Below are 25181 nucleotides of genomic sequence, written 5' to 3'. Positions count from 1 at the left end.
AAGATCACTTTTATCCGTGGCACGGGGGGGGGGCCCTTTCCCGCCGCCGATAAAAGTGATCTTGCGGCGTATCCACGGCAGAGACCACTTTTATCTGAAAGAGGACCGCCCACTGAAGAAGAGGATACCGGGGTTATGGTAGCTAGCTGCTGCCATAACAACGGTATTCCTCTTCAAAATACCGACGTATAACGACGGCGGGCGGCCCGTAAGTGGCTAGAGACAGAAGAGGTTGTCTTGTGGTCTTACTCTCCCGCATCTACCAATTTTTACATATGATAAGTGCCAGGCAAACATATCTTGTGATATCAGCACAGTAAATCCGTGCGATGAAAGTGTACTTACGTACAATATACTGCTGCTGAAACCTCAGGTGTTAAAACCCTTGTGTACGAAGGACCAAATATATCCGCGCCAATTTGTGCAAAGCTGAAAAATCAATGTACTGCCGTTCTGACGGAGCGACCCTTTAAGTGGATTATGTGAGCCCGGCGATGGCCATATGAGTCAGGTCTGCCGCACAACGAATCCATATCACATCCCCCATTAGGTGAATATCGCTCTCTCGCTATTACGGCTTTTTGTGTCTTTGGACAAACACCCAATTAAGAGCCCTACCATGTGGCATTGATGGAGAGGCGCGGGCAATGGCTGCTCTTTTATACTCTCGTGTCACTCTGCAAGGGATTCCGAAGGTCCTCGGGTCATATTTCATCCCCGCAATTCTTGATTGAATGTTTCTTTTTTTTAATCTACTTCCACTTTCTTCTGCCAGCCATTAAATAAAGGCCAATCAAGCACTTCTGACTTAGCAATGGCGTATAGCGGGGGAGGGGCGGTTCGCGGTCAGAACAAGGGAACAGACAACAAAGAATAGATGGGTTTTTTTTTCTGTAATTACTGATGTACATTGGAAAAATTTGTTCTTTTAATAATAAAAAAAGGTACATTTTTATTATTACCAATTATTACTATATTACCAATATTACTCACATGTAATAAGTGGGAATGTGCATATCATAAGCTCTGTGGCTATCTTCAGTAAATCCTTTGGGGGGCAGTACTTTGATGGTCCAAGGCAGATGGGGCAGTAATCACCAGTAATAAGGTTTTTTGAAAGTACACAAAAGCGATTTTTTTAGGTGCAAAAAAAATATTAATATACCGTATATACTCGAGTATAAGCTGGGTTTTTCAGCACATTTTTTTTGTGCTGAAAATGCCCTCCTCGGCTTATACTCGAGTCACCTTTTTGTGCCTGATCTTCCGGACTTGTACACTTGTAGCCCCCACTCTTCCTCTACAAGTATGCAAAGTTTTTTGTCCGGTGGACCTACGGCTGGGGAGCACCGATTTTTCAAATCCGGACACCCCTTCCATAGACTCCCATGTTAAACAATAATTTCTCTGGTGATTTTGGGGACCCGGTGCCGGCCGGTCGTAGGTCCTCTGAACCCAGAACTTGGCATACATGTAGTCCCATTTCTCCTCTACAAGTGTGCAAAGTTTGTTGTCTGAGGGAACTACGGCTAGGGAGCACCGATTTTTCAAAGCCGGGCACCCCTTCCATAGACTCCCATGTTAAACGGTCATTTCTCTGGTGACTTTGGGGACCCGGTGCCGGACGGTCGTAGGTCCCCTGGACCCGAAACTTGGCACACATGTAGCCCCATTTCTCATCTACAAGTGTGCAAAGTTTGTTCTCTGGAAGACCTACGGCTGGGGAGCACCAATTTTTTCAAAGCTGGGCACCCCTTCCATAGACTCCCATGTTAAACGTCAGTCTAGTCATGGGCACCGTGAGGCATGGACAAAGTGAGGCTTGGGCACAGTGAGGCATGGGCACAGTGAGGCTTGGACACCGTGAGGCATGGGCACAGTGAGGCATGGGCACAGGGTGGCATGGGCACAGTGAGGCTTGGACACAGTGAGCAGGCCCGTCGCAAACGAGGCAATTGCTTGGGGCCCCGAGCTAGAAAGGGGCCCCCAAGCTGGCTCGTCTGTCTGCCTGTACATCATGCCGCCCCACTATTCTATGAGTCCCGGCTGGCGGAGTGATACAGCTGTGCTCCGTTCGTGTCCTGACTGCTTCTCTGAAGAGATGTGAAGAATTTGAGCGGCTGGAGATCGGGGGAGCAGGAGGAGATCGTGGCTGCACTGGACACAGTGAGTGGGAATAGATGAAAGAATACTCACTGTGTCCTATTATTTATCTCACAGCAGGTTAGGTTACAATCACCACACAGGCAGCACAGCAGGGTCTCTGGCATAGGGTGACCACGTGTCCCGGTTTGCCCGGGATCGTCCCGTAATATACATTTTTGTCCCGTGTCCCGGGAGCCTTCAAACCGGGACAACAGAGAGTCCCGGAATCAACTGCCTGCCAGTCTGCCACACTCACTGCCGCTGCTGACACAGTGCCGCTGTAATTAAATCATTCCTAAATCACTGGTTGCTAGGGACCCGCTTGGCGTGTAGCAACCAGTGACGTCACCGTGTCCCGCTCTCTCTGCGGCTCCGACTCCACCCCCACCTCCTCCTCCTCCAGCGGCCAGCCGCAGCAGAGAGAGCAGCAGCGTCACCTACCGCGGCCAGGGCCGTCTTACCGAGTGGGCACAGCCTGTAATCCGCCGCTCACAGGCATCGGCACTTTTTTTATGCAGCGGGAGCGTGCCAGGCCAGCAGGAATTCGGAGAAGGTGGCCAGAGAGGGGGGGAGTTGGATGTAAAAGCTCCCTGACCACCGAAGAGATGAGGTCTGCCTCCCCCCCCCTCATCCCAGAACTTGAATCGTGCGCCGCGCGGCCCGGGCCTGAGGAGTGGAGAACAGGCTGGCTGGGAAGTGGGAACCCGGAAGAAAGACCATGCGGAGCAGCGAGCACCCCCGGATCTAGAGGGAGACTCGGCGCTGCCACACTGCTGGCCATCAGGTACCGTACCAGGCATCCTGATTCCTGTACATGCCAGCACACTGAGAGGGGGCAGGGTGAGCAGAGGAGGGACAGCGCTATGTGGTCTGTCTCAGCCCCCTATTCTGCCTATCAGACCCCCATCCTCTGCCTCTCAGACCCCCATCCTCTGCCTCTCAGACCCCCATCCTCTGCCTCTCAGACCCCCATCCTCTTCCTCTCAGACCCCCATCCTCTGCCTCTAAGACCCCCATCCTCTGCCTCTAAGACCCCCATCCTCTGCCTCTCAGACCCCCATCCTCTGCCTCTAAGACCCCCATCCTCTGCCTCTCAGACCCCCATCCTCTGCCTCTCAGACCCCCATCCTCTGCCTCTAAGACCCCCATCCTCTGCCTCTCAGACCCCCATCCTCTGCCTCTCAGACCCCCATCCTCTGCCTCTAAGACCCCCATCCTCTGCCTCTCAGACCCCCATCCTCTGCCTCTCAGACCCCCATCCTCTGCCTCTAAGACCCCCATCCTCTGCCTCTCAGACCCCCATCCTCTGCCTCTCAGACCCCCATCCTCTTCCTCTCAGACCCCCATCCTCTGCCTCTAAGACCCCCATCCTCTGCCTCTAAGACCCCCATCCTCTGCCTCTCAGACCCCCATCCTCTGCCTCTAAGACCCCCATCCTCTGCCTCTCAGACCCCCATCCTCTGCCTCTCAGACCCCCATCCTCTGCCTCTCAGACCCCCATCCTCTGCCTCTCAGACCCCCATCCTCTGCCTCTCAGACCCCCATCCTCTGCCTCTCAGACCCCCATCCTCTGCCTCTAAGACCCCCATCCTCTGCCTCTCAGACCCCCATCCTCTGCTTCTCAGACCCCCATCCTCTGCCTCTAAGACCCCCATCCTCTGCCTCTCAGACCCCCATCCTCTGCCTCTCAGACCCCCATCCTCTGCCTCTCAGACCCCCATCCTCTGCCTCTAAGACCCCCATCCTCTGCCTCTCAGACCCCCATCCTCTGCCTCTCAGACCCCCATCCTCTGCCTCTAAGACCCCCATCCTCTGCCTCTCAGACCCCCATCCTCTGCCTCTCAGACCCCCATCCTCTGCCTCTCAGACCCCCATCCTCTTCCTCTCAGACCCCCATCCTCTGCCTCTCAGACCCCCATCCTCTGCCTCTAAGACCCCCATCCTCTGCCTCTCAGACCCCCATCCTCTGCCTCTAAGACCCCCATCCTCTGCCTCTCAGACCCCCATCCTCTGCTTCTCAGACCCCCATCCTCTGCCTCTAAGACCCCCATCCTCTGCCTCTCAGACCCCCATCCTCTGCCTCTCAGACCCCCATCCTCTGCCTCTCAGACCCCCATCCTCTGCCTCTCAGACCCCCATCCTCTGCCTCTAAGACCCCCATCCTCTGCCTCTCAGACCCCCATCCTCTGCCTCTCAGACCCCCATCCTCTGCCTCTCAGACCCCCATCCTCTGCCTCTCAGACCCCCATCCTCTGCCTCTCAGACCCCCATCCTCTGCCTCTCAGACCCCCATCCTCTGCCTCTCAGACCCCCATCCTCTGCCTCTAAGACCCCCATCCTCTGCCTCTAAGACCCCCATCCTCTGCCTCTCAGACCCCCATCCTCTGCCTCTAAGACCCCCATCCTCTGCCTCTCAGACCCCCATCCTCTGCCTCTCAGACCCCCATCCTCTGCCTCTCAGACCCCCATCCTCTGCCTCTCAGACCCCCATCCTCTGCCTCTAAGACCCCCATCCTCTGCCTCTCAGACCCCCATCCTCTGCCTCTCAGACCCCCATCCTCTGCCTCTCAGACCCCCATCCTCTGCCTCTCAGACCCCCATCCTCTGCCTCTAAGACCCCCATCCTCTGCCTGTCAGACCCCCATCCTCTGCCTCCAAGACCCCCATCCTCTGCCTCCAAGACCCCCATCCTCTGCCTCCAAGACCCCCATCCTCTGCCTCCAAGACCCCCATCCTCTGCCTCCAAGACCCCCATCCTCTGCCTGTCAGACCCCCATCCTCTGCCTGTCAGACCCCCATCCTCTGCCTCTCAGACCCCCATCCTCTGCCTCCAAGACCCCCATCCTCTGCCTCCAAGACCCCCATCCTCTGCCTGTCAGACCCCCATCCTCTGCCTGTCAGACCCCCATCCTCTGCCTGTCAGACCCCCATCCTCTGCCTGTCAGACCCCCATCCTCTGCCTCCAAGACCCCCATCCTCTGCCTCCAAGACCCCCATCCTCTGCCTCCAAGACCCCCATCCTCTGCCTCCAAGACCCCCATCCTCTGCCTCCAAGACCCCCATCCTCTGCCTGTCAGACCCCCATCCTCTGCCTCTCAGACCCCCATCCTCTGCCTCTCTGACCCCTCTCTCAGACCCCCCTCCTCTGCCTCTCAGACCCCCCACCACCACCAGTGACCAGACGAGGAGTCAGTCAGACAGCCACTCCATCTCCATTATATGACTTCATATCAAAAGGTGAGCAAATAGGGGCAATTGACACTGGGTGGCAGCATCTGATGGGGCACAGTAGCGACAATTTATGGGCACACTGGCATTTGATGGGGCACAGTAGCGACAATTTATGGGCACACTGGCATTTGATGGGGCAAAATAGCGACAATTTATGGGCACACTGGCCCGCTGATTTCATGATACGCCCTTGCCCCCAAAACTGGCAAAAAAAATGTAAAAAAAACGTATTTTTTTTGGGGGGGGGGGGGGGGTGTCCCTGAATGGCAGTTTGGAAATGTGGTCACCCTACTCTGGCATGGCTCTGTGTCACATTGCTTTTGGGTGCTGACTTTGTTATGGTTTTACTGTTACAGTCTGTTATATACAATACAGCCATAAGTTAACTAAGCCAGCACTCAACAGCCATGTGGCATAGAGCCATGATAAAGCTACGATAGAGCTATGATAGAGCCCCTGCTTACTGTGCTGCCTGTGTGATAATTGTAACCTGATAATGATAATAAGAAACATGCTACTTTAAACTTAGTTTAGGGGTGCAGTAAACGTGCAGCGGAGCTGAATTTTTACTGCCCCCCAAACCTATCCCCTTTAACTGCTTCCCATCATCACTGACTTGGAGGGGTGATATCTTGGTCATCACTACAGCAATGATCGAGATATCATTTTTTAGCCCCAGCAATTCTGTACAAGAAGCCCCTGGATTACTTTTACAGGCAGTGGAAGGGGGTTCCACCGCAGACTTTACTGCTTTTAAGATGTGACCAGTAGCGTCCAGTTACTGGGACACAGTGAGAGGAATGGATGTCGTTCCTCCCACCGGGTGACGTCAGAAACCAGAAGTGACGAAGATTTGATCACTTCTGGTTTTAGTCTCATGTAAAGAAGCCATTACCGACTTAAACAAGCATCTGATCAAACTGATCGTAGCTTGATCAGATGCTTTGGAGGCCAGAGGACAGATATGGGGTCTAAAAACCCCAGATCTCTCTATAAAGAGGACCTGTCATGATCCATGTTATCACAAGAAATGTTGTCCATCCCTCGTGAAAGCAAAAATTACCAAAAAAAATTAAAGATACAGTGTAAGGTGTTTTTTGTTTATTTTTAATAAATAACATACAATTTAAAAGAAATTTAAACTGACCCCTGCTCTTTCATGCATACTAATTGCAAACGCATACGTTGGCGCCACACACATATGTAAATAGCAACAAACCTGCATTTTGCTTCAAGTCAGGGTCAGGAGTTGGGCCGGGGGTGGGGGAAAGGGCGTGGTTGAAGGGGGCCCTGTCAGATAGGCCCATGATTTCTAACAGCGGCCCTGCTTATTCACACAAGATGAGAGCCTCGGCCGCTCTGGACAAAGCACCGGACTGTTTAAGTTAAGAAGTGGGTGATTGGCTGCTATGCAGCGGGGCGGTCCCAGCAATCAATCACTCACTTTTAACATGAAAAGTCCTGCCCGTTGTCCAGGGCTGCCGTGCTTCTCATCGATTCGTGTGTGAATTAGGTAATGCTCTGTGAGGAGGGGGAGTGCTGTGCTGTTATGGGGACAGGAGTCTACTATCGAGGGGGGTCTGTGATGAGGGGAAAAGTCTGTGAGGGGGGGGTCAGTCTGTGATGTGGGGTCAGTCTGTGATGTGGGGTCAGTCTGTGATGTGGGGTCAGTCTATGATGGGGGCACCAGTGTGATGGGGGGTCAGTCTGTGATGGGGCACCAGTTTGTGATGGGGCACCAGTTTGTGATGGGGGACCAGTCTGTGATGGGGGTCAGTCTGTGATGGGGGGTCAGTCTGTGATGGAGGCACCAGACTGTGATGGGGGGGTCAGTCTGTGATGGGGGCACCAGTCTGTGATGGGGGCACCAGTCTGTGATGGGGGGCAGTTTGTGATGGGGGCACCAGTCTTTGATGGGGGCACCAGTCTGTGATGGGGGGCACCAGTCTTTGATGGGGGCACCAGTCTGTGATGGGGGGCACCAGTCTTTGAGTGTGAGTGAACTTAAACTGTATCGCTATGTTGTGGTTCCTGTAGGTTTTGTGGAGGGGGGGGGTTGGGGGGCCTCTATGTCCATTTTGCTTGGGGCCCCCAAATTCCTTGAAACGGCCCTGACAGTGAGGCATGCACATGGACACAGTGAGGCACAGTGAGGCATGCAGATGAACACCCTAGGCTTATACTCGAGTCAATAGGTTTTCCCATTTTTTGGGGGTAAAATTGGGTGCCTCGGCTTATACTCGGGTCGGCTTATACTCGAGTATATACGGTACAACCCAGTAAAAAATCATATCCAAAATACAGAATACTCTATTAATCCCAAAGGGAAATTGGGAAATTGTTACGACACAGACACACTTAACAAAGACAACACAAGATCACAACAGTAAACATACAAAAGATACAAAAATACCAATAACAGCCATTACCACCAAATAAACTAAATGAACCACTTGCCGACTGCCGCGTGTACATATACGTCGGCAGAACGGCACGGCTGCGCAAATCAATGTGTCTGTACATTGCTTTGAATTTGCGCAATGCGGGCGCTTGCACGGCCCTGCGGCATACTCCGTGAGCATGCCCGCAGGACCCTGTGGACTCAATGCCAGTTTCCCGCGATCGTGTCACGGATCGGCAGAACGGGGAGGTGCCTATGTAAACAAGGCATTTCCCTGTTCTGCCTATTGACAGGACACTGATCTACTGCTCCATGTAATCGGGAGCGGTGATCAGTGTCGTGTCACGTGTAGCCCAGCCCCCCCACAGTTAGAATCACTCCCTAGGACACACTTAACCCCTTCATCGCTCCCCAATGTTTAACCCCTTCCCTGCCAGTGACATTTACACAGTAATCAGTGTATTTTTATAGCACTGATCACTGTATACACGTGAATGGTCCCAAAATAGCGTCAAAAGTGTCTGATCTGTCCGTCGCAATGTCACAGTCACGATAAAAATCGCAGAATGCCATAAAACCATCCCTTTTTTTGTAGACGCTATAACGTTTGCGTAAACCAATCAATATACGCTTATTGCATATTTTTTTACCAGAAAGATGTAGAAGAATACGTATCGGTCTAAACTGAGGGAAAAAATGCCCTTTGAAAAAAAAAAAAACGTGGGATATTTATTACAGCAAAAACGTAAAAAAATATTGCTTTTTTTTTTTTTCAAAATTGTCGCTCTTTTTTTGTTTATAGCGCAAAAAATAAAAACCGCAGAGGTGATCCAATACCACCAAAAGAAAGCTCTATTTGTGGGGGAAAAAAGCACAAACATTTTGTTTGGGAGCCACGTCGCACGACCGCGCAATTTTCAGTTAACCACTTAAGGACTGCCTCCTTCAGATATACGTCGGCAGAATGGCACGGCTGGGCACAAGCACGTACAGGTACGTCCTCTTTAAGTGCCCAGCCGTGGGTCGCGGGGGAGACCCGGTCCGAAGCTTCGTGACCACGGCCGCGGGACCCGATCGCCGCCGGAGTCCCGCGATTGCTCCCTGGAGCTGAAGAACGGGGAGAGGCTGAGTGTAAACACACCTTCCCCGTTCTTCACTGTGGCAGCTTCATTGATCGTGTGTGTTCCCTGATATAGGGAAACACGATCAATGACGTTACACGTCCAGCCCCGCCCCCCCTACAGTTAGAAAAACATATGAGGTCACACTTAACCCCTACAGCGCCCCCTAGTGGTTAACTCCCAAACTGCAATTGTCATTTTCACAGTAAACAATACATTTTTATAGAATTTTTTGCTGTGAAAATGACAATGGTCCCAAAAATGTGTCAAAATTGTCCGATGTGTCCGCCATAATGTCACAGTCACGAAAAAAAATCGCTGTTCGCCGCCATTAGTAGTAAAAAAAAAAAAATAATAAAAATGCAATAAAACAATCTCCTTTTTTGTAAACGCTATAAATTTTGCGCAAACCAATCGATAAACGCTTATTGCGATTTTTATTACCAAAAATAGGTAGAAGAATACGTATCGGCCTAAACTGAGGAAAAAAATATGTTTTTTTTATATATTTTTGGGGGATATTTATTATAGCAAAAAGGAAAAAATATTGCATTTGTTTTCAAAATTGTCACTCTATTTTTGTTTATATCGCAAAAAATAATAACCGTAGAGGTGATCAAATACCACCAAAAGAAAGCTCTATTTGTGGGGAAAAAAGGACGCCAATTTTGTTTGGGAGCCACGTCGCACGACCGCGCAATTGTCAGTTAAAGCGACGCAGTGGCGAATCGCAAAAACTGGCCAGGTCCTTTACCTGCATTTTGGTCCGGGTCTTAAGTGGTTAAAAGCGACGCAGTGCCGAATCGCAAAAAATGGCCCGGTCCTTGGGCAGCCAAATCGTCCAGGGCTGGTTAAGGTGGTTAAAGTCCAATATAAAGCGGTAAAAAAAAAACAGTAGGTAAAATACATTTAAATATAACAGGTTCAGTAACAGTGCTGAGTAAATCGCACAGGGTTAAAAGCAACAACCAATCATTGAATTCATAGAATTATTTTTCTGTATGTGTAGCTTACCAAGTAGCAGGGATGTGACTCTACACGTGCGTTGGACAATGTGTAGAACAGTAGAAGAGATGAATGTATACATCTATTTATCTGTAAAGTACAAAGCAGGTCAAACTCTGCAAAAGAAAATATGTCAGGTGGTACATTTTATTTTCCGGGGTTGTCCTTGAAATTCTACGTTCAGTTCACAAAAACACGTCCTCGCTGTTTGCAAGGCAGTTTATAGCGTTCCGACGCGTCTTTTCACGGAGTATGTAGAGCCATTCATACTGTATCGGTCCCTGCTTGTCGAAGGAGCTGGCAATCTAATGCCCCAAACGTAGTCTTGGGTTCGCCAATTTGGGCTAAAAGCTAAAGCGACAGATTCACGTAGCCCGGGCGCAACGTAACTTAAACGATTTAAGTTACACCGCCGCAAATTTCCCAAGTTAGTGCCCGATCCACAAAGCACTTACCTGGAAATTTGCGGCGGTTTATCCTAAATCCGTCCGGCGCAAGGCGGGCCCAATCGAATGGGGCGAGTCCCATTTAAATTAGGCGCGCTCCCGCGCCGGACGTACTGCGCATGCTCCGTCGGGTAAATTACCCGACGTGCATTGCGCTAAATGACGTCGCACCAACGTCATTTGCTTAGACGTTAACGTAAATGGCGTCCAGCGCCATTCACGGACGTCTTACGCAAATGACGTTGATTTTAAAATTTCGACGCGGGAACGACGGCCATACTTAACATGGCTTAAGACAACTAGGGCTCAGCCCTAGTTTTACGCGGCGTAACTCGACGGAAACGACGTAGAGTTAGATCGACGGGCCGTTCGGACGTTTGGGGATCGCCGTAAGTATTCATTTGCATATTCTACGCCGGCCGCAATGGCCTCGCCACCTAGCGGCCGGCCTAGAATTGCATTCTTAAGATCCGACAGTGTAATTCAATTACACCTGTCGGATCTTAGGGATATCTATGCGTAACTGATTCTATGAATCAGCCGCATAGTTAGAAACAGAGATACGATGGCGTATCAGTAGATACGCCGTCGTATCTCGTTTGTGAATCTGGCCCAAAGTGCCTATCGGTATGTTTCTGGGAGGAAACGTAGGAAGTTCACACCTACCCTGGGACATCATACAAACTCCATGCAGACGGGTCCATGGTGGGAGTAGAACCAAGGACATACTGGGCTAGATTCAGATAGGTGAACGGATCTTTACGTTTATGTTACGCCGCCGCAAGGTTTTGAGGCAAGTGCTTTATTCAGAAAGCACTTGCCTCTAAAGTTGCGGCGGCGTATCGTAAATCCCCCGGCGGAATTCAAATTCCGCGGCTAGGGGGCGTGTACAATTTAAATCAGGCGCGTCCCCGCTCTGAACGAACTGCGCATGCGCCGTCCGTAAACTTTCCCAGCGTGCATTGCTCCAAATGACGTCGCAAGGACGTCATTGGTTTCGACGTGAGCGTAACTTACGTCCAGCTCTTTTCTTAATCGACTTACGCAAACGAGGTAAAATTTCAAAACTCGGCGCGGGAACGACGGCCATACTTAACATAGGATACCCCTCACATAGCAGGGGTAACTATACGCCGGAAAAAGCCGAACGCAAACGACGTAAAAAAATGCGCCAGGCGGTCGTTCGTTTCTGAATCGGCGGAAATCCTCATTTGCATATGCGTCGCGTAAAAACCGAAACGCCACCTAGCGGCCGGCCTGGAATTGCAGCCTAAGATCCGACGGTGTAAGTCACTTACACCTGTCGGATCTTAGGGAGATCTATGCGGAACCTGATTCTATGAATCAGGCGCATAGATCCGACCGACGGAACTCAGAGATACGACGGCGTATCAGGAGATACGCCGTCGTATCTCTATCTGAATCTGGCCCACTGTATGTGAAGCCAGCCAAGAATGCTAGCCATAAGTGTTACTGGCCTAATGCAGGGGTTTCTAAACTCTCTAAACACGGGTCCAGTTGGTGCTGATGAACAAAACAAAGTCAAGTCTTCTCTTCTCTTCTCTCCTGCCGCGAGTTGCTAAAGTAAAAAAAAAATGGGAGGGGTGGTTCCTTGCCACGAGTTACTAAAGGTGGGGGGTCAGACAAAAAAAAAAGAAGAGAACATAAAAAAAAAAAAAAAAATTATAATAAATAAATAAAAAAAAAAGAAGAAAACATTTAAAAAAATGAAAAAAAAAATAACAAAAAAAAAAACAAGGGGGGGGGGGGGCGCGGTTTCCTGCCGCAAGTTGCTAAAGGTTGGGGGGTCAGACGGAAAAAAAGAAGAAAAAATGTAAAAAAAAAAACAAGGGGGGAGGGCCCTGCCGCGAGTTTTCAGACGAAAAAAAAAAAAAAAAAGAAGAAAAAATTAAAAAAAAATAAAGATTGTTGCTAAAGGTCAGAGGGAAAAAAAAAAAAAAAGAATAAAAAATAAAAAATACATTTAAAATAAAAAAATAAAAAAAAACAAGGGGGGGTTTCCTGCTGCGAGTTGCTAAAGGTGGGGTCAGACGAAAAAAAAAAAAGAAGAACATTTTTTTAAAAAAATGTAAATTTAAAAAAAATAAAAAACGATTGTTGCTAAAGGTGGGGGGGGTCAGACGAAAAAAAGAAGAAAAAATGTAAAAAAAAAAATTCAAATTTAAAAATTAAAAAAAAAACGAGGGGGGAGGGCCCTGCCGCGAGTTTCTAAAGGTGGGGGGGTCAAACGAAAAAATAAATAAATATATATATATATATATATATAAAAGAAGGGGGAGAGGCCGGGCCCCTGTTGACCATCTGGCCCCTTACAGGTGTCATGCCTGTACCCTGTACCTGATGGCGGCCCTGGGGACAGAGCGTTGTCACCCTATAACAGGAAGTCCCTGCAAATGTCCCATCTATTGGTATCACAACTCTCCCCTCATTTTGGAGTCTGCTTTATGTCAGCCTGATTAGAAATTTCAGCTGCAATGCAATGGAATTTACTGCAAAGAATTTCTACAGGTTAATTATTATATGTACCAATTTCCCTTTGGGATTAATATAGTATTCTGTATTCTGTATGCAGCGCGGTGATAAATTAATTGACCAATGTAAACTAATGATGATCTAGAAATTAATATTTTAATAATTAAAGCAGCAAAGTAACAGAAGTACGGGGGGGCGGGGGCAGGGAGCGCGATATTTAATGGATTCCTCTGAGATTATTTTAGCGGCTCAGCCCTAATCACGGTAGGTTTGTATTCCATTAAGGTATGACAGAGGAACAGAGGAATTTTCTTTCGCCGCGGTTACACAATTGTTCTAAATACAATGGGATGAGCCCAGAACGTTTTGTCATCCTTTCCGTTCTCTTTGTGCCCATTAATTATTAATCCCGAATCAGCAGATTACAATTTATAGGAGATTAGCTCCTCCCACCTATTTGATGTATCTAAGAACATGCAGAAAACGGCTCTCTGGGGATTTATTATGAAATATTAAAAATAAAAAAAATAAAAAAATGCGTGTCATCTGATCTGATTGGTGGACTTTAGAACTCGGAATATTCCATGACTCAAATATACAGAAATTATGATTCTGCGTCCCTCCCGTTGCTGAACTACAAGCGCCAGCATGCCTCCTTTCCTCATTTTAATAGACATGTACTGACTAAAGGGCTATATCCTAAATATCTGTGCATCATTGTTATACTATACAGCTGTATTTCTCAACTGCGAGCGCAGAACGGGATGAGAAGACTCAGTGATGGAGGGAATCTGATGTGAAGGGGGGAGGCTCTTATATGATGGGGGTCCCTCTAATGTGATTGGGGGCCTCTAAAGTGATGGGGGGACCTCTGATGTGAAGGGGGGGCTCTGATGTGAAAGGGGGCCTCTGATATGAAGGTGGGGGTCTCTGATGTGATGGGGGGGGGGGCTCTGATGTGAAGGGGGCCTCTGATGTAATGATGGGGACCTGTGATATGATGGGGAACCTCTAATGTGATGGGGGGTCTCTGATGTAATGATGGAGACCTGTAATATGATAGGGGTTCCTCTGGTGTGATGGGAAACCTCAAATATGACGGGGGTCCCTCTAATGTTATGGGGGGGCCTCTGATTTGAAGGGGAGCCTCTGATGTGATTGGAGACCTCTGATAGGAAGGGGGACCTTTGATGTAATGGGGCCTCTGATGTGAAGGTGGGCCTCTGATGTGATAGGGAGGGACCTCTGATGTGATGGGGGGCCTCTGATGTGAAGGGGGGCCTCTGATGTGATATGGGGACCTTTGATGTGATGGGGACATTTGATGTAAAGGGGGGCCTCTGACGTGATATGGGGACCTTTGATGTGATGGGGACATTTGATGTGAAGGGGGGCCTCTGATGTGAAGGGGGACCTCCAATGTGATGGGGCCTCTGTTGTGAAGGGAGACCTCTGATGTAATGATGGGAGCCTATGATATGATGGGGGTTCCTCTGGTGTAATGGGGAACCTCTAATATGATGGGGGTCCCTCTCATGTGATGGGGGGCCTCTGATTTGAAGGGGAGCCTCTGATGTGATGGAGGACCTCTGATGAGAAGGGGGACCTTTGAGGTGATAGGGCCTCTGATGTGATAGGGAGGGACCTCTGATGTGATGGGGGGGGGGCTCTGATGTGAAGGGGACCTCTAATGTGAAGGGGGGCTTTGATGTGATGAGGGACCTCTGGCGTGATGGGAGGACCTTTGATGTGAAGGAGGAAATCTATGATGGGGGCCTCTAAATGTGATAGGAGGACCTCTGATGTGATTGGGAGGGGGGCTCTGATGTTATGGGAGGCATCTGATGTGAAGAAGAACCTCTGATGTGGCGGAAGGACCTTTGATGTGACGGGGGTCTCTAATATGATGGGGGGACCCCTGAAGTGATTGGAGGACCTCTGATGTGATAGGGAAGGGGGCTCTGATGTAATGGGGATCTCTGATGTGAAGGTGTACTCCTGATGTTATGAGGGGCCTTTGATGTGAAGGGGGGGCTCTGGTGTGATGGGGGGACCAATGATGTGTTGGAGGACCCTTTAATGTAAAGTACATTTCACAAAGGCACCCTAGGAGCAGCATGCTTCCCCTTTTACCCCCAAAGCTTGCGTTATACTGGAAAGTTCTCAGCATGTAAACTTAAAATACCACCCTCCCCCTTCTATTGGCTGGCATCTGCATCATTTAGTTGTTGGCGGTAAACTCTTGGTTCTGAGTTGTATTCTTCCCCTTCAACCGTGACTTCAACAGAAGCTATAATCCCCATACTATGTGTATTTCCTATGATTTCCAGCTCCATCTAGTGGCCATGAGGCAGTATTTTCCTGATTGCAATATTTCAGTAAAATACCACATTATGGCCAGTGGATGCCGCTAACGAGCACAGGAAATATCCTCACTGTAATAGACACATTGTAGAGATTATTTATGATGACTGGATACAAGGTATCACTGCTGCCAGTTAACAAACTCAACCGCACATACAGAGAGCTATAAAAGCGCCAAAATGTACCAGCTGTGTGTAATAAATAAAAAATAAATAAATAAAAGCTTTACAAATCCACCGATGGTCTTCAATTGATCGACGAGATGAGTTTTCTGTAGTATAACATGTAAAACCAATCACCGGACAGCCATAATGAAAGAAGATAGCCGCCCCGAGGGGATGATAGATTATAGTACAAGCAATCAATGTATGGATCTATTTATGTAACAAGCAGAGATTGTGTACAATAATGGAGCGCTGTACAAGAGAAAGGAATGTATGGCTCCTTTGTACCCAATCTACACACGCCGTACATTTCATGGCCGAACGTTCCGTCCTTTGTCCTTGTCGTCATCCAGATCTTTATGTACGACAAGTTGTTTAACCACCGAACAAAACACACCATAACTATAGAGACGGAGGCGGCGCTGACTGAGAGCTGTGTTCAATCGTCTCTTCTCGGGAACAACAATATGTATTTGTTAATTACGTCTACCATTAACTCGCTGCGGCTGCCGAAAGGCTTAAAAGAAATCTTCACTTTTGAAAAAAATAAAATAAATAGATAATGTTTTATAATAATACTAATAATATTAATACTGATATAATAATACTAGTATTAACACTACTACTACTATTACTACTACTCATAAATTATAATAATAATAATAACAACAACAACAACAACAACAACAACAACAACAACAATAATAGTAGTAGACTACTACTACTGCTTTTAATAATAATAATAATAATAATAATAATAATAATAATAATAATAATAATAATAAAGTTAACAATGGTATGTATACTATTACTACTACTAGTAGTAATAATAATAATAATAAAATATACTACTACTACTACCATTTATTTTATTATTTTTCTTAATAATGATAATAATAATAATAATAATAATGATAATACCACTATTATTATCATTATTATAATTATTTATGAGCAGTAGTGGTAGTAGTAGTAGTAATAGTAGTAGCATTAGTAGTGGTAATACTATTATTATTATTATTATTAGTAGTAGTAGTAGTAGTAGTAGTAGTAGTATAATAATAATAATAATAATAATAATAATAATAATAATAATAATAATAATAATAATAATAATAATAATAAATAATATGCTACTACTACTACCACTATTATTATTATTATTATTATTATTATTATTATTATTATTATAATTATTATTATTATTATTATTATTATTATACTACTACCAATAATAATAATAATAATAATAATAATAATAATAATAATAATAATAATAAATAATATGCTACTACTACTACCACTATTATTATTATTATTATTATTATTATTATTATTATTATTATTATTATTATTATTATTATTATTATTATACTACTACCAATAATAATAATAATAATAATAATAATAATAATAATAATAATAATAGTAATAATACTACAAACACTACTACTACTTCTACTACCACCACTACTTTTATTATTTTTCCTCTTTTTCTTATTAATAATATTCTACTAGTACTACTACTACTACTACTACTACTATAATAATAACAATAATTATTATTATTATTATCATTATTATTATTATTACTTAATACTTGCCCGTGTAAGTTGCCTCGGTGTAACGTAAATCAGATACGTTACTCCCGCACAATTTTACGCGGCTGTACGTGAATCTGCCCCATACATTTTAATCAGTTATACCTTTAAAAAAAAACATAACTTAAACATCTGAATAAGGCTAAATGTTCTACAATCTGATGACCCTTCCCATGAAAAATGTGTCGTCGGATCCCCCATACAGCTACACCAAATCCCTAATCTGATTGCACTTATTGTTACACCTCAACAGCTGACCACCATTACAAATACTGTATATAATCTTACTGCTGTTACTGTAAAGAACTCCTTCTATACTAATAATTACATTTTTCACCCTTTAAAAAAATTAATTAAAACTAAAATCAAATAAAAATTATGTATATATATATATATATATATATATATATATATATATATATATATATTTAATCTTTTTTTTATTTTAAGGAGGGACAGTTTAAACAGCTGATGTCTTCTTATCCAACAATCCACCAATCACATTGTATTCCTTACCTTGGACGATCAGATAGACTTGCGTGGTCTTGGTGTGGTGTTGGGTCTGCACAGTGCAGGTGTAGAGTCCTTCGTCAAAGACGTCCACTTTCTGGATGCGCAGGCTGTACTCGAGCACGCTTCTCTTGTCCAGCTCCACCCGGGGGTCCAGGGACCATTTGTCCTGTCCAGCGAAAATGATGCCTGAGCGGTTCAACCATGCCACCTTAGAGCTCCTGTCTTCTATGTTACATCTGCAAGAGGAAGAGAACCGGGCCATTAATGGGGACAGTCCAGGAATAATGCAAAAAATCTATCGATGGAATTGATAATATAGACATGAAAAAACAAGAGAAGAAAAGAAAAAAGAAAAGAAAAAAGCAGAAAAGAAAAAAAAAGAGAAGAAAAAAAAAGAAAGGAAAGGAGAAGAAAAGAAAAAAGAATAGAAAAGAAACAAAGAAAAAAAAAAGAAGAACAAAGAGAAGAAAAGAAATAAGAGTAGAAAAGAAAAAAGAAAAGAAAAAAGAAAGGAAAAGAGAAGAAAAAAGAAAAGTCAAGAAAAAGAAAGGAGAAGTAAAGAAGAAAAAGAGAAGAGAAGAACAAAGAAAAGAGAAGTAAAGAAGAAAAAGAGAGGAGAAGAACAAAGAAAAGAGAAGTAAAGACAAATGAAAAGAATGGAAAAGAGAAGAAAAGAATAAAAAATATAAAAGAAAAAAGAATAGAAAAGTAACATCTGCAAGAGAACCCGGGACATTAATGGGACAGTCCAGGAATAATGCAAAAATCTATTAATGGAAGTGGTAATATAGAAATGAAAAGAAGAAAAGAAAAGAAAAGCAAAAAAAAAAAGAAAAGAAAAAAAGAAAGTGAAAAAAAAAAGAAAAGAAAAAACAGAAGAGAAGAAAAAAGAAAAGAGAAGAAAAGAAAGGAAGAGAAGAAAAGAAAGGAAGAGAAGAAAAGAAAAAAAATAGAAAAGAAAAAAAGAATAGAAAATAAACATCCGCAAGAGGAAGAGAACCGTTATTTTAATGGGACAGTCCAGGAATAACGGAAAAGAGAGGAAAAGAAAAAAAGAAAGTGAAGAAAAAAGTTAAAAAAAAAGAAAAGAAAAGAGAAGAAGATAAAAAAAAAAGAGAAGAAAAGAAAAAAGAGACAAAAGGAGAAAAGAAAGGAAAAGAAAAAAGAAACATGAAGAATAAAGAGAAGAAAAGAAAAAAAAAGAGAAGAAAAAAAAAGAAAAAAAAAAGACAAGAAAAGAAATAAGAGAAGACAAGAACAAAGGAAAGAAAGAAGAAAAGAAGAAAAGAGAACACAAGAAAAAAAGAAAAGGACAAGAAAGAAAGAAAGAAAGAAAGAAAAGAAAAAAAAGAGAAAAAAAAAAGAAAAGAAAAAAGTAAAGAGAAGAAAATAAAAGCATGGTTAACATAGATAGATATGGACAAAATGATTGATTGACTGAATGATTGGAAAATTTTAGTATATATACAGTATATCAGTAGAGATAGATAGATACATAGATAGATAGATAGATAGATAGATAGATAGATATATAGATAGATAGATAGATAGATAGATAGATAGATAGATAGATAGATAGATAGATATCAATGGATATAGATAAAGACAGACAAATGGAGTAAGGCTGCCCATACATTATACAATTTTCTTGTACAATTTTCTATTAGATTTACCAAAACCATATAATAGGAGGGCAAATGTAAACACTTTCAATGTGTATACAATCAGACAGGCCCTTTTACTACATAGCTGAAGGTAAATCTAAAGGAAATTGAACAAGAAAATTGTATAATGTAATTGATTGATTGAGAATCGGTAGCCAGATAGATAGATAAATACTATTATATAAAAAGGTGATCGATATAAACAGACAGATGAAGTCGATCACTATGTGACACTCTTCCCACGTTTTGATACACATTATGGAATTCGCACTCCTGAGGGACGCTATTTTCGCTCGCACCGGTGACTTCCTGTGTGTGTTATCTCTCCTCTGACTAGATTTTTCGGTAGATATATACGGTGGATTGGATGTTTACATGGATAGGGTCTCATTAGACACGACATTGTGCGCCATCGATAAGAGCACAGCGTCTGATTGGGTATGGCCTCGCTCTGTGCCCCCCTGTGTGGGGTGTGTTGGCCGTGGAATTGGATAGGAAGTTTTCTCGGAGCACACAGTTGTATAGACGGGTAAATGATGTTGACACAGACTGGGGGCGGGGGGAAGGAGGAGCTCCGCTGGGAGCGCAGGACTCAGAGAACAAAGCAATGGCGGGAATAATAGGCCCAGGATATTCCCATTCACCAGATTCATATCACTGAAGATCGATACCAGATTGCACATAAACATCACCTAACCTGGAGCCGCTCTGCGATAAATAGAGAGAAAACATCGGTGCCATACATCCGGGGATTTGTTTTCAGACACACTTTGGTGCCAACAGAGTTTTAATTCTGGCGAGGAACCTTCTTCATAACAGGAGGGGGCAAGGAAAGGAAGGGGAAATGAGGAGTAATAACTAGAAAAAGAAAGGAAGGAAGAAATTGTGGAGAGAAAGAGACACAGGGAGGGAGGTTGGAGAGAGAGAAAGGGAAGGAAGGAAGAAAGAAGGGAAGGAAGGGGAAATGGAAGAGTAATAACTAGAAAAAGAAGGGAAGGAAGAAAGAGAGAGGGAAGGAAGGAAGAGATTGTGGAGAGAAAGAGACAAAGGGAGGGAGGTTGGAGAGAGAGAAAGGGAAGGAAGAAGGGAAGGAAGGAAGAGGGGAAGGAAGGCGAGAGGATGGGGAAGCAAAATAGAGGACGGAAGAAGAGAAGGAAGGAATGGAGTAATACCTAGATAAAGAGGAAAGGAAAATAAAGGAACAGACACAGGGAGGGAAGAAAGAAAGGAATGGAGTAATACCTACATAAAGGGGAAAGGAAAGGAAAATAAAGAAACAGACACGGGAAGGGAAGGAAGGAAGGAGAAAGAATGTGGAGGGGAAAAAAGGGAGGGAAGGGAAATGGAGGAGTAATACCTAGATAATAATACCTAGATCAAGAGATCTAAGACATGAGGAACAGACACGGGAGGGAAGAAAGGAGGAAGGAGGAAGACTGGAGGGAAAGAGAGAAAGGGAGGGAGAAAAGAGGAAGGATGGTGGGGAAGAGAAGGAAGGAAGATAGGAGGAAGAGGGGGAGAAAGGGAAGGGAAATGAAGTAGATAAAGAAGAAATTAAAGGAACAGACATGGGGAGGGAAGGAAGGAAAGCAAGAAGGGACAAAGGAGAAAGAATGTGGAGAGAAAGAAAGGGGGAGGAAGGATGGAGAGGGGGAGAGAGAGAGAGAAAGGGAACAAAAAGAAGAAAGAAAAAGGAAAGGAAGGGGAGAGAATGGGGAGGGAAAGAGAGAAAGGGAAGGAAAGAAAGAAAGAAGAATGAAGGAAGGAGGGGAAGGGAAATGAAGGAGTAATACCTAGATAAATAATACATGAAAAGAAAGCAACAGATATGAAGAAGGAAGGAAGGAAGGAGAGAGAGAATGTGGAGTGAAAGACAGAAAGGGAAGGAGGAAGGATGGGGGGTAGAGAGAGAAAAGAAAAGAAAGGAAGAAGGGAAGGGAGGAGAGAAAGTGCAGAGGGGAAGAGAGAAAGGGAAGGAAGGAAAGTAGGCATAAGAAAGGAAGGGAGGGAGGGAAAGGAAGGGAGTAAGGAAGGGAGGGAAGGGGGGGGGGAAGGGAGGAAGATAGGAGGAAGGGAGAGAGAAAGGGAAGGGAAATGGAGTAGATAAAGAAGAAATTAAAGGAACAGACATGGGGAGGGAAGGAAATAAGAAGGGACAAAGGAGAAAGAATGTGGAGGGAATGAAAGGGGGGAGGAAGGATGGAGAGGGGGAGAGAGAGAGAGAAAGGGAAAAAAGGAAGAACTGAAGGAAGGGGAGAGAATGGGGAGGGAAAGAGAGAAAGGGAAGGATGGAGAGGGGGAGAGAGAGAGAAAGGGAACAAAGGAAGAAGGAAAGGAAGGGGAGAGAATGGGGAGGGAAAGAGAGAAAGGGAAGGAAAGAAAGAAAGAAAGAAAGAAAGAAAGAAAGAAAGAAAGAAAGAAAGAGAGATGAAGGAAGGAGGGGAAGGGAAATGAAGGAGTAATACTTAGATAAATAATAAATTAAAAGAAAGCAACAGATATGAAGAAGGAAGGAAGGAGAGAGAGAATGTGGAGTGAAAGACAGAAAGGAAAGAAGGAAGCATGGGGGGTAGAGAGAAAAAAGAAAAGAAAGGAAGAAGGGAAGGGAGGAGAGAAAGTGCAGAGGGGAAGAGAGAAAGGGAAGGGTGGAAAGTAGGCATAAGAAAGGAAGGGAGGGAGAGAAAGGAAGGGAGGAAGGAAGGAAGGGAAATGTTGGAGTACTACCTAGATAAAGAAGAAATTAAAGAAACAGACATAGGGAGGGAAGGAAGGAAGGAGGGAGACTGTGGAGGGAAAGAGAGAAAGGGAGGGAGGAAAGAGGAAGGAGGGGGGGGGGGTAGAAGGAAGGAAGATAGGAGGAAGGTAGGGAAGGTAAATGGTTGAGTAATACCTAGATAAAGAAGAAATTAAAAGAAAAGACATAGGGAAGGAAGAAAGGAAGGAAGGAGAATGTGGAGGGAAAGAGAGAAAGCGAAGGAGGGAGGAGGAAGGATGAGGGAGGGAGAGAAAAAAGGAAGGAAGGAGAGAGAATAGGGAGGGGGGGAGAGAAAGGGAAGGAAGGAGGAAAGAGCATGTCTGTAGCTTTATAGATTAATCCATAATCCATATACCAAAATGGAAAGGGGATAGTAACACAGATAGATAGATAGATAGATAGATAGATAGATAGATAGATAGATAGATAGATAGATAGATACAGTAGATAGAAAGATAGATAGATAGATAGATAGATAGATAGATAGATAGATAGATAGATAGATAGATAGATAGATCTGATATGAAGGCCAATGACAATGTCATACACTGGTGTTCTTAGCACAAAATTGAGTTTGTTGTACAACGTCAGTATAAATAAATGACAATAAACCCGGAATCCGTGCGTCTGGCGGTGTAGGGATGTGATTGCGCACTAAGCTTGTTACTGTAATTACGGACGGTGAGTATTTGCCCAGCAACAGACAAGACACTGATGGATCGCCCCGGCGGTGGAAGTCATAAATCACTCTCTGACCAGATCTCGGATGATCCCCCCCCCCCCTGAACTTTCCTCTGTGATGTCCCTCTCTCCTGTACCGGTCGGTATTGTCGGGCGGTGACGTTGCTGGAATTAATTCCTGCCCGTGTCAGGTTTGTAATAGTTTATGTTGAGTGTATCCGAAGCTTGATGCGCCTTTCCATCACCGGCGCTCGTCTTCTTTCATTCCGCAGGAAGCCGAGCCCGGCCTGAGCGGTGCAGATCATATCCGCATCAATATTTCTGCCACTTAGGCAGAGAGGTACAGCGAGTGAAGAAAATAATTGTTATCTTTTCTGTAAAACTCAGCGGAGAGGGAAAACAATGAAGTCAAAGCGGGAAGGCGAATGTGCGAGAATTACAAAGGGAGATTGATTGGAGTCACGGAGGAAGGAGCACGTCGCTCTGTAAACACTGACATGTTTTGCAAAGGAAATAATATAAAATAATGGTAATGCTCCTTCCAAAAACAGATACTTCTGCCCCCTGGGGGCTGCAAGTGGAAGTTTGATTTCATACCTCTAATGGGAGTTCCAGCAGTTATCTTCTTATTAGAACCTTCTACCCATGGCTATCACCATTCATGCAGACTGGCAAAGTTACTGAAAGGTCGATTTTCACCAACACCCCTGTAGACAAGGTTCTCGGAGGGGGTAGAGCAGACCTGAATATGTTCTACACAATATCTGGCTTCATACAGCCCATTGGCCTCGATTTAATAAAACATTTCCAACACTTTATTTGGAGGCCTGGTCTCATTTGAAGGGATGCAGCTACAGTAAGTCATAAAAGCCTTGCAACAATTTTGATCATAGTTTCAACCAGGGCTCAAGTCCTGTGGGAACGCGTGGGAACGGAGTTCCTGCACTTTTTTCACAGCAGGAACGCAGTTCACTTTGCAGGACTGGAGCAGCCGAGCTGTCCGAGCCAATCCTTCACTAAGCGGCGATGCCCAGCTCGAGTCACTGTCAGGGGCAGGCGAACCTTAGTAATCCTTTATGAAAGAACTTTCTTTCTAAATTCCACGATAACTCGCGGCAGACCTCCGCAATGTCTCCTGGGAACAATGACAAAAGCTCCCAGGAGACATTGGCGGTATCGAGGAAGTGACGGAATACCCACACACTACCCGATGAATCCATATACAGGAAGCGGACAGTAACATAAAGGATTACTAAGGTACAGTGGATCGAAAAAACATGCGGTTTAGTAATTATGCATATGAGCGTATAATTTTTTTGGTGGGGGAGTGGATCTTGGGTGGGAGTTCCCACGCTTTTTTTCCCAGGACTTGACCCCTGGTTTCAACACATACAAAAGTTTCATGGGATGCTGGCAGCCCTGCATCAATGGTTGCTAGGACGCTGTCAGCCACACAGTGTCCCTGGTTGCTAGCACGCTGTCAACATAGCATCATTGGTTGTTGCTAGGGCTTTCTTACTTGCATAATTTTCCCTACAGGTCGTAATGGCTACAACAAATTCATTAGAAAAACACCAGTTCTGAGTTAAGTAAAGTTTCAGTAAATAAGGCCGCGTACACGCGATCGGTTAAACCGATGAGAACGTTTTCATCGGTCAAAATCGATCGTGTGTGGGCCCCATAGGTTATTTAACCTTCGGTTAAAAAAAAACAAACTTGCTTTAAAATTTAACCGATGGATTGCTAACCGATAGGTCAAAACCGATCGTTAGTATGCAAAACCATCAGTTAAAAACCTGTGCATGCTCAGAATCAAGTCGAAAGTCGACGCATGCTTGGAAGCATTGAACTTTTTCAGCACGTCGTTGTGTTTTACGTCACCGCGTTCTGACACGATCAGTTATTTAACCTATGGTGTGTACGCGTGACGGACCATCAGTCAGCTTCATCGGTTAACCTAAGACAACTGTCCTTCAGACCGTTTTCATCGGATGGACTGATCGTGTGTACGAGGCTTAAGACTTTCATTTTGGAGTAAGGGGGCCATGCTGCCATACCCCAACCTTGTCACTGTTTGATAGTTGCTTTGCTGTTGGTACAGTGTCTTTGGTTGCTAGGACGCTGTGGGTCACATAGTATTCTGTGTTGCTAGGACTCTGTCAGCACCAGCATCCTTGGTTGCTAGATCACTGTAAGCACAGCATCATTGGAGGCTAGCACTCTGCATAGCATTATTAGTTGCTAAGATGCTGTTGGCACAGTGCCCTTTGTTGTTAGGTTGCTGTCATCCTCACAGCGTCTTTGGTTGCTAGGATGCTGTTAGCATAGCACCCTTGGTTTCCAGAATTCTGTCAGCACTAGTGTTGCTCACGAATATTCGTATTGCGAATATTCGGCTCGAATATGGCATATTCGAGTATTCGCGATATATTTCGAATTTCGCGGTGAATATTCGCAATTCCGAATATTCACATTTTTTCAATTTTATTTTTAAAACAGATCACATCCTATCGACGTCTAAAAGCATTGCTGGTATGATTAGAGACCCTGGGCCGAGTAGCTAAGCTGAGGAGATCCTTTTATGTTGCCGAATTGAA

General features: G+C 45.0%; 1 protein-coding gene across 4 annotated transcripts in view; it reads right to left on the bottom strand.

Moving 5' to 3' along the window:
- Positions 1 to 25181, bottom strand: part of LOC120928041 (limbic system associated membrane protein) — an 840365-nt gene that overhangs the window by 411988 nt on the left and 403196 nt on the right. For all 4 annotated transcript variants that reach the window (XM_040339115.1, XM_040339117.1, XM_040339118.1 and 1 more), the window contains exon 2: positions 17488 to 17720. In XM_040339115.1, the coding sequence (XP_040195049.1) occupies positions 17488 to 17720 (233 nt within the window). The remainder of the gene's footprint in view (positions 1 to 17487; positions 17721 to 25181) is intronic.

The sequence above is a fragment of the Rana temporaria genome, chromosome 2 (genome assembly GCF_905171775.1).
Source record: "Rana temporaria chromosome 2, aRanTem1.1, whole genome shotgun sequence".
NCBI classification, from domain to species: Eukaryota; Metazoa; Chordata; class Amphibia; order Anura; family Ranidae; genus Rana; species Rana temporaria.
This window is presented reverse-complemented; position numbering and strand designations above follow the sequence as displayed.